The following is an 11044-nucleotide window of genomic DNA, read 5'->3' on the forward strand; positions in this document are numbered from 1 at the left end:
GTGTCATTGTGGTAATACAACCTATGATGTATCTGGCCTCTAATTCTTTATTGCTTTGCTTTCTCTTGACTTTTCTGAAGTTCATTCTCCATCCCATGACCAAAGAAAATAAAATCCCCTTTCCCCTAGATGGCCACTCTTCAGATGGCTTTTGTTGTCCTTAAGATGAAGCTCAATGACAAAAGGTTGTAAATGTTGCAGCTCCCAAGCTTCCATTCTGTGACCCATATACTTTCTAGCATAAAGCCCAGCCTCCTCATACTCAAGGACATGAACTAGTATCTCAACTGCCAGTTCCTTCACATATTTGTTGTTGTTGTTTCTTGCCTGTATAATTCCAAAGCTCTTTGAGACCCCATCTCATACTCTCTATTATGCACCAACATTTTCCTCTCAAATTGTCTGTTCCATAGGACAGCAATGGCCTTATGCTTACCTGTAGCCCTGATTGCTAGCCAGTGCCTGGAATAAGTGCTTAACTGAGTAAATAAATGAGAGAGAAAGGAAAGACCATGTGGTAGGGATTTCTAGATCATTAGTTTCAAATGTAGGGAGATTTGATGATACATATCATTTGTTTCTCTAAGGACCAAAGGAGAAATATGATTAAATGTAAATTCTCATAATTAACATATGAAGAACCTAGTTAACAGGGACATGAGAAAAATCTGTTAACGATTTAAGTAAGATATTCCCCTGGAAATCTGTGTTAGTGCTGACTTCCAACATCTCAGAGCCTAATAATGATATGAAAACACATGGATGATAGTGATGACAAATGCTTGTCTGCTAATTATAATGGCACATATGTAGTATAGAACACATTAGAAAATGCCAGTAATATTCTCACCTAGCTGAGTGTTCAGTATTCCTGCTTCTCGGATTCTTGGCTCCTCAGTTGATGACACCATGTCTGGCTTAAGAAGGACATTTGCACTGACCAGGGGTGCTTTTTCATGGTGGATCCTTTTTCCTCAGTGAAGCAGGCTTGCTGACTGGGATGTTCAGAAATTACAGCATGTGAAAATGTGTCTATGATCTTAAGTTGTATATGAACAAGACTGCCCAAACTTTTCTTTAATCAAAACGAATCCTCAGCCAAGCATGGTAGTACATGCCTATAATCTCAGAACTTTAGAGGCTCAAGGACTGTGAGTTTGAGTTTGAGGCCAGCCTGGGTTACATAGCTGATCTTGTCTCAAAAGCAACATAAACCAAACCAAAACAAACAAACAAAAAACTCAAATAAAAATGTGATCATTTGGGAGCTAGAGATATGCTTCAGTAGTTAAGATCGTTTATTTAATGCATTTGCAGAGGACCCAGAACGTTTTTTGCAGTGGCTCAGAACTTCCAGTAATTCTATATGTAGGGGCTCGGGCATCTTCTGCTTTCCTTGAGCACTTGGGAACTTTTGATGCTCATAAACTCATACAGACATACGCACATACACATTAAATGAATAAATAAATCTTTGTAAAGAGTGAACATTTTGTTAAAAGTGAAAGGATATGGATTGTCTCCACATCTGCTTGATTGTTATTCCCATTATGGTTTCCTGTCAAAAATCCAAGGCTGAGTCAAATCAAAGAGAGTTAATGCCTCACATCAACTCAACATTTTATTAATTCGACTGGTGGGTTGGTGAAAGTAAAGTATGTTGGGATGGAATACAGTTACTAGTCTTAGACGTGGGTGTTTGACAACATGAACATGTCTATTTGGGCAACTTGTACAGAGAACAGTTCTTTGCAGACAGTTCTTTTGGCTGTTTACTGTCTAACAAATTGTTTCAGAAAAATTACTGCTATTGTCCATTTAGGAAAATTTTCATTGATATTTTTCTTTGAATTTCCCTTAAAATTTTAGTTACCATTTGCTAATGACAGATAAAATGGACCTTATCCTTCATATCAATAATTTCCAAGTAATACTAATACTGTGCACTCCCAGTTTCTATGCTGAAATTATTAGGATGGTTCTGGTCCTCTATTAACGACTGCGTACAATAATCCTGATGGATTTGGATAACTGCATTAGACCATCTGTCACCTCACATGTGGATCTGAATATACTCATTGACTTTGGACCTGGGATAAAGCATGTAGGTGTTTATGATTCACAGATATGCTGAATAACCAGACAGTTTGGTCACTTTACCAGGTGACTTTCTTCTAAGATTTCCACTTCCAGCAGCTCCCAGAAGGCAATTTAAATTCAGATCTCAAAGAAAATTTCAAATGAGTATGTGTCATGGACCTTTATAGTCACTGCTAATTGTCAAAATCATAAAATATAAGCTTGCGCATGTTAGCAGTCTGCTGTAGTCATTATAAACTGTTCAGTTGGAGATGCTGCAACAGATTTTAAAGGCTCAATAATTAACAGGATTTGTGATTACATTCCTACTGAATTTTTATGAAGTAAGTCAATCTATGCAGCTGTTTAGAGGTGCTTTGGAAGTCAGAGTGTGTCCTGTCTAGGAAAAAGCAGATGAGTAAGAAAAACAAATCATGGTCATTATGTTTCTGAAAAGCTCGTTTGAAAAGTTACATGCAGAAAGAATGAGATAAGATGCAATTGCTTTTCAAACAAAAGGTACAGATAGTTTTTCTCTATACTTTTCAGAAATTAAGTTTGTTTTTGATAATGTCATGTGCTAACGTACATCTGATTAATCTCACCATAGTCATGGGTTACCTCCCTATGAGCTGGTGGTCAGTGTGCCCCCCTCAAGCCCCAAACAGTACATTATCTTGCCATTCCTCTTGGTTACACACTAGAACTAGATGAAAAAACTGTAGTACTGCTCAGCCGGACAGTAGTGGAACATGCCTTTCATCCTAGCACTTGAGTGGCAGAGGTAGGAGGATCTCTGTGAGTTCAAGGCCAATCTGGTCTACAGAGTAGTTCTAGGACAGCCAAGGCTACACAACGAAATCCTGTCTCCCACATAGGGGGCCTTACACTTTCTGAGGAGTGGATACAGGTGGGATGGGAGGAGGGCAGGGAGGGGAACTGTGATTGGTATGCAAAATTAATAAAAAATTAAATTTAAGAGGCCGAGCGGCGAGGCCCCGCTCAAAGAACAGTAACTACCCCTGTGGCTCATCACCATGCCCTCCGATCTGGCCAAGGAAAAAGCAGCCAAAAAGAAGGAAGCTGCCAAAGCTCGACAACGGCCCAGAAAGGGACATGAAAAAAATGGAGACACTGTCACAGAACCTCAGGTTGCAGAGGAGAAAAATGAGGAGGCCAATGGCAGAGAGACCAGAGAAGTTGATTTGCTGACCAAGGAGCTAGAGGACTTTGAGATGAAGAAAGTGGCTGCTCGCGCCGTCACCGGCGTCCTGGCCTCTCACCCCAACAGCACTGACATCCACATCATCAACCTTTCACTGACCTTTCATGGTCAAGACCTGCTCAGTGACACCAAACTGGAACTCAACTCAGGCCGTCGTTATGGTCTCATTGGCTTAAATGGAATTGGAAAATCCATGCTGCTCTCTGCTATTGGGAAACGTGAAGTGCCCATCCCTGAGAACATAGACATCTACCATCTGACTTGTGAGATGCCTCCTAGTGAAAAAAAACCCTTGCAGTGTGTGATGGAGGTGGACACAGAGAGGGCCATGCTGGAGAGGGAGGCAGAGCGGTTAGCTCATGAGGATGCGGAGTGTGAGAAGCTCATGGAATTCTATCAGCTGCTGGAAGATCTGGATGCTGACAAAGTGGAGATGAGGGCCTCAAGGATCTTACATGGGCTGGGTTTCACACCTGCCATGCAGCGCAAGAAGCTGAAAGATTTCAGTGATGGCTGGCGGATGAGAGTTGCTCTTGCCAGAGCCCTCTTTATTCGGCCCTTCATGCTGCTTCTGGATGAGCCTACCAACCACCTGGACCTGGATGCTTGTGTGTGGCTGGAAGAGGAACTTAAGACTTTCAAGCGCATCGTGGTCCTTGTGTCACATTCTCAGGACTTTCTGAATGGAGTCTGTACCAATATTATCCACATGCACAACAAGAAACTCAAGTATTACATGGGTAATTATGATCAGTATGTGAAGACGCGGCTGGAGCTGGAGGAGAACCAGATGAAGAGGTTTCACTGGGAGCAGGACCAGATCGCACACATGAAGAACTACATTGCCAGATTTGGCCATGGCATTGCCAAGCTGGCCCCGCAGGCTCAGAGCAAAGAGAAAACTCTACAGAAAATGATGGCATCAGGACTAACAGAAAGGGTTGTGAGTGACAAGACGCTGTCATTTTATTTCCCACCTTGTGGTAAAATCCCACCGCCTGTCATCATGGTGCAGAATGTGAGCTTCAAGTACACAAAAGACAGACCTTGCATCTACAATAATCTAGAATTTGGCATTGACCTTGACACACGGGTGGCTCTGGTAGGACCTAATGGTGCAGGGAAATCCACTCTTTTGAAGCTGCTCACTGGAGAGCTTCTACCCACAGCTGGAATGATCCGGAAGCATTCTCATGTCAAGATAGGGCGTTACCATCAGCACTTACAGGAGCAGTTGGACCTGGACCTTTCGGCATTGGAGTATGTGATGAAGTGCTACCCAGAGATCAAGGAAAAGGAGGAGATGAGGAAGATCATTGGGAGATACGGCCTTACTGGGAAACAGCAGGTGAGCCCAATCCGGAACCTGTCGGATGGGCAGAAGTGTCGAGTGTGTTTGGCCTGGCTGGCCTGGCAGAACCCTCACATGCTCTTTCTGGACGAGCCTACCAATCACCTGGACATCGAGACCATTGATGCACTGGCAGATGCCATCAATGAGTTTGAGGGTGGTATGATGCTAGTCAGCCATGACTTCAGACTCATCCAGCAGGTTGCACAGGAGATTTGGGTCTGTGAGAAGCAGACAATCATTAAATGGCTTGGAGACATCCTTGCCTACAAGGAGCACCTCAAATCCAAACTAGTAGATGAGGAGCCCCAGCTCACCAAGAGGACCCACAACGTGTGAGCCCTCAGCCAGGCTTGGGTCAGGAACGCCACCTGGAGACTGCCAGCTGACACCTGACACCTGACTCAGGACAGGACCCTGGGGCTGCATTCCCGCACTGCTGCAATACTGCCCCAGCCTCTCCCCTCAGCCTGCCTTTGCTGCATCTTATCTCCAGCTGGACAGCACATGTCCGTTTCCCATCTTCTTCCTTCCGTTTGGGTCTGTCTGTGTCTGGACTCGGCTGGCTGTTCCCTCCAGACCCTTGCTGGTTACCTTGCCCTAAGAGATGCAGCCAAGGGTCCCTGGGTTAACCCAAGGGCCCAAGCCCTGGTCTGACTCTGGAAGGATTCACAGAGTCTTGGGTTTTGGGTTTTGGTGATGCTGGAAGAGTACTGCCAGCTCATCACCCCACCCCTTATTGCTTCTGGTTTGGAACCCTGGGTCAGGGCTATAGTCCTGGTCGGTATTTTAATAATTATTTAACTGTAGACCTGTGTGTCGTCTACAAAGTGTCCAATAAAGAGGAAGCCACAGTCCCTCAAAAAATTAAATTTAAAAAAGAAACCTGTCTCAGAAAACCAAAAAAGAAAAACAAAACAAACCACCTCAAATAAACAAATAAACAAAAAACTGTATTGCTGAAGATGCCACACATCTTATATGCATGATATAGATAGCCTTCCTCCTAGCTGTGTAGCTTTCGTGGACCTGGAATGTGCTAGGCAGACTGCTGGAGAATAAAAGGAAGCAATAGTGTTGCTTACCTGTGACCCCTAAATTCTATGAGATAATTATTCCTGGTAAGTTGTACCAACTTGAGAAATAGTTACAATAGTTGCTGAGTAACCAATCACTTTCTGATTGGATTTGAGGCCCTGCTATGCAAGAGAAAATCCATACTTGATATAGCAACCCTCATCAAAAATTCACTAGGTTTAAAGAGAAACCTGCCACTAGGGAAATGTCCAAAGATCCACAAAGATGACCCCATCTAAGAATCTAAGTAATAGTGGAGAGGCTACTTTAAATGCCCTTCCTCTATAATGAGATTGATGACTACCTTAAATGCCATCCTAGTCTTCATCCAGTAGCCAATGGTAGCAGAAACAGACACCCACAGTAAGTGCTGAGCTGAACACTTGGAATCCAGTTGTAGAGAAGGAGAAGGGATGAGCAAAGCTGTCAAGACCAGGATGATGAAATCCACAGAAACAGCTGACCTGATCAAGTGAGAGCACAGGGACACCAGTTGTAAAGCTGGGAAACCAGCATTGAACCAAATGAAGCACTCTTAATGTGGGTGCCAGTTAGGAGACCTAGGCAGTTTATGGGACCTCTGACAGTGGAACCACTATTTATCCCTGGTGCATAAATGGACTTTGGGAGCGCATTCCCCATGGAGGGATACTCTCTCAGCCCAGATACTTGGAGGAGGGCCTTTACTCTTCCCCAAAGGATGTGACAGACATTGATGGCCCCCCATGGAAGGCCTTATCCTCCCTGGGGAGTGGATGAGGGGTGGGATGAGGGAGTCAGTTGGGGGCCATGGGAGGATGGGAAGGAGAAAGAACTGGGATTGATATGTAAAATAAGATTGTTTCTAAATTAAATAAGTAAATAAATCACTTATTTTTTTGAAAGATAAAATCCATTATTTTGTCTACTCATTAATTTGTACATAGAAATTCCAGTTTAACGGAAGATTATAAAAAAAATCATAAAGAGGGAATCCAGCATTTAAAAGTACACAGAAAAAAAAAAAACAAACATTGACAAAACACTGGATAAGCATTCTCTACCAGAGATGTTAGCCACAGTCCTATTACCCAGTGGGCATAAGAACTTTCATTTCTTTATTCAGTTTTCTTTTTAATTATGCAGATGTTCATCTTCATTGCATTATAGTTAGGTGACTTTCTATCCTGATTTTTTCTGTACTTTGCCATCTTAGAGGGAACTATATTGCTTCAGTATCAGCTAGAACATCACCTCCATTGTTACTTATTAGTCTAAGGCCCCAATTCTAATCCAGCCATTGTCCTATCTGTCCTTTGGAGTTTGTGGGAAGCTCTGAAAGACATTGACCTTAGGATTTACTATTCTAAGTCAATTGTATTCTTGTCTTTCTTTGTATTTTGCTAATACTGCAACCTAGTACCTGACCAGCTCCTGTTCTGTGAAGACTGAACAGAAGATAAAAGTGAAATGTGGCTGGATTCTACCCTCCAACTCTGTCCTACAGGTGGACTATGGTACCTAGGGAAAGAGGATCCTTTTGAGTATAACTCTCCTGAGAAGGGGACCCCTTTAACTATCTCTTCAGTGCAAAGTACTCTGTGTCACTTTCACAGAGGATTTCAAAATACTTGACTTCAAGAATAGTTTTTGTTCCCGCCTTTTATATAAAAGAGGCTCATGTTTGAAACAGGCTAACTGAGAGCCCCTTGATTCCAACAGTCAGTGAGAAATGTGCATTGCGTATGTTCTATGTATATGCCGGTAACTCTGCTAGCTATTTTAAATCCCTTCTCTCTGTATCGTCACCCCATACACCTTTTAGATGAGGCAGTGCAAATATTAGGAGTTTAGCATTTGGCTATTGTTTCTTTCTCTATAAGAACATGTGTCATTGGCTGGATTCTTTTGTTTGTTTGGTTGTTTGTATTTTTTTTTCTTTTTTTGAGACAGGGTTTCTCTGTGTAGCTTTGGAACCTATCCTAGAACTCGCTATGTAGATCAGGCTGGCCTCAAACTTACAGAGATCCACCTACTTCTGCCTCCCAAGTGCTGGGATTAAAGGTGTGCACCACCAATGCCCAGCCATTGGCTGGATTCTTTTGCAACAATTATGAAAGAGTCTTGGTACTTGACCTATAGCATATAACTCCTAATCTTGCTAGGACTAATTTATAAAGGGTGATTGAAGAAAGACTTTCCCTGTACAAACTCTCAATAAAATTTTGAGAAAATAATGGGAGATTTTTGTGGCAACTGAGTAAACACACTGGGCTATACCTAGTACATTTACTCTAGTGATGGCCATTTTCATTTCATGAATGAAAATAAAACTTGCCTCAGATACAAGGAGATAGTTTAGTCTACTATGAAAATAAATAAATCAGAAGTGTTGGGATTTAGCTTTAGCTGCTTCTCAAAAGAGCTTAACTAATGGAAGAATCATTTTTCCCTCATTTGGAATTCAGAGTTAGGAGGTCCAACATGGTCTGGTAATTTCAGAAGTTTATGGACACCTGTGAGAGGTATATCTTAAGCATGTTTCTTCATGTTCCAAGTTAGTTTTTTTTTTTTTTTTTTGGAGCCCTGTCCATTATTTCTGAGCTCCAGACCTCAGGAAGATTGAAGGAATACAAGTCATGTTGTAACTCCAGAGAGGATTCTCAATCACTAACATATAAATATCCTTTGTGGTTCTGTTTGGAGTAGGTCACATGGTGACATCTAGCTCTAAAAGAGGCTGGGGAATACAATGCTTAATTAATGCCAGACACATGCTCTTATAGAGAAAGAAACAAACAAAATAGATCTTGGAAAGCATGTCACCAGTTCTGGCCTGATGGTGTTCCTTTAGAAATTTACCTGAGCCTGGACAAGGAGCTTAGATGCTCAGCTTGTAGTATCTGATTAAAATTGTAGGTAAAATGGAAGAATTGAGCCTATAATTACTTGCTGCAATGATAAAATAAGAGTCTGAAATAGCAGAAGGAGACACTTTTGTTCCACAGACCAGTTCAGATCCAAAAAATCCAACTGGTCATCACAGACCTGAATGTTGACTCATTATTGGGTGAACTCTTGACAATAGGCTCTGCCCAGTTCTGGTAACCTGGAAATCAAGTGCAAGGGAAAACGGATGGGGCAATAAAGATATTTTATTCTGACTATGGAAAAGTGTATTTCAGGGTTCTCTTCTATACAGTAAGGAAGATCTGGAGGAGAGAAAGAAAAATATGGCCTAGTACTCTCAAGGTGGATGGTGTCCCTCTGTTCATGAGTGAGCATTACCAGTATAAGATCTTTAACTCATTGGCTATGTTCCCCTCACTGACTGTAGAACACTGGGTTGTCTCCAAGTCTGAGTTTGTAAGGATATCTCTCCAACAAAAAGCTGGATATGTAAAGTCTGTACAGTCATCTAGAGTCAACTAGACTCCTCAATAACCCTGGCTTTATTCCTGGTCTCTTTGGTGGTCCTTTAATATTCTACTATATGCCTTCAAGGCTGTGCTTTAATTAATAAGAAATGTCTTAATGAATTATCTCCATAACTTTTTTTATTTTCCTTCTCTTTGTCCACTAGAAGGTGTTACCACTTTATTAATAGAGGGTGACAATTCTATCAATGTTGCCAATATATAACCTCTTTCTTGATCTTTTTAGCTTCTATTATTGGTTATTTACAGACTCCATCACTGATATTTTATACAAATAAACTGTCAATTAAACTACCATGTTATAGTATGTGAATATAATTTCTAACATCTTCCTTTCTGAGAAGATCCTTTGGATACTTCTTCATGAGAAGTAGGTATTCTTTTTGGTCATACTGCTGAGTCGTACATACTCCAAGACAAGTGTTGATTTAAATAAAGACTATTTATGCTCTAAAATACCTGAAATCTCATAAGATTGTGAATGCAAGTCATGTAACACATAGAGCTATGCATCACTACATTCTTCAGAATTCCAAATTCAGGAACAGGAATTCAAAAATGCTGTGAACAATTTTCCAAGGAACCTTAAGTACAACCAAGTGCCACAAGGAGGAAACAGATAGGTTCCATTAGTGATTTCCCTTACTTTCATATTTGGAAGGGAAACGGTTACAGAAGTAAAGTCAACACACATGTGTAGTAAAAAGAAGAGACATGTATTGCTCAGAGCCAGTGGAAACAACTTTCAATTTTGGGGAAAGACAGGAAGGATCTTCTCACATGTAGAGAAAGAGAAGTCAGTTATTAAAGCTGGCATAATTTATTTCTTTATATACCCCTCAAATCGACTGTGTATCTTGCACACTAATATAGCACAGCAAGAAAGTGCTTGCCATGACCCAAAAGTGTAGTCCTACTAGCACTGAGCACTGACTATTCCTTTATCGTGGAATTAACCACCTCAAAAATTGTGAGAAATGTATTCCATTCAATTCCAAGACACCCAGTCTGTGGTGGGTGTATTGAAGGGGCTTTGGAAAAATTCCTAGGCTGGTATACGCCCAGAGGATGTTGTTTCAAGTATTTCAACATAATTTTGATTTATTCTTTTATCTTGTGAGAAATCACTTCAACATTAATTGAAAAAAGACAACAGAAATGAGAATATTTGAGGAGAGAGGAAACAGACCGTGAGATTAATTCAAGCATGCAGAATCTTAGGTGAAAGTCTGGTGTCAGGAAAATACAGTTTTCTGTGTGTGAAAATAAAGAGAGCACAGGTCTGTGGGTATTGATTTGCATGATTACTCAATTAATGATGACAATTACTGTGGTAAACACATGTACCCACTGTAAACCAACTGCCACATGTAAACCACATGCACAAACAAAATCACTGAGTGGGAAATGTTAAAATATATATATATATATATATATATATATATATATATATATGTCTCAACCTGACACTGAAAAGCAAAATCCTGCATCATTTGCTAATAGAGGTGGAATGCCCTAGAGATGCTACTTGTAGCTTTATAATACTTAGTCTACAAGACAATGAACCTGGATTGGGGCCATGAGTACTCTTTCTGTTTGGTAGGAGGTCATGTCAAATTTTGACTTGATAGTATACCCCACAGAGAAGCTAAGTTCTAGAGCAAGGCGAATATGAATTAGAAAGTAGTGTCTTACTTGAGATTAATTGCAATCAGATAGAGTGATTGTGCATGAAGAAGATGCATTGGGGCTGAATAAAAATAGGGTAACATGCAATGATATATGCTTGGGGATCATTGATGTAAGAGAACAGAAATAACATTCAAAAGAAATGCAATATTGTTTCTTTGTGAGTAAGTGCCTTATCCAGTCTCCTGCTTTATAATAGGCATGCTG

At 40.9% G+C, this 11044-nt stretch overlaps 1 protein-coding gene across 1 annotated transcript; it reads left to right on the plus strand.

The window, feature by feature from the left end:
- Positions 1 to 3091: 3091 nt before the first annotated feature.
- LOC100752562 (ATP-binding cassette sub-family F member 2) lies at positions 3092 to 4997 on the plus strand. The gene has a single exon (XM_027428981.2). The coding sequence runs from the start codon at positions 3117 to 3119 to the stop codon at positions 4992 to 4994; it is 1878 nt and encodes a 625-aa protein (XP_027284782.1). The 5' UTR covers positions 3092 to 3116; the 3' UTR covers positions 4995 to 4997.
- Positions 4998 to 11044: the final 6047 nt, after the last annotated feature.

The sequence above is a fragment of the Cricetulus griseus genome, chromosome 8, assembly GCF_003668045.3.
Source record: "Cricetulus griseus strain 17A/GY chromosome 8, alternate assembly CriGri-PICRH-1.0, whole genome shotgun sequence".
NCBI lineage: Eukaryota > Metazoa > Chordata > Mammalia > Rodentia > Cricetidae > Cricetulus > Cricetulus griseus.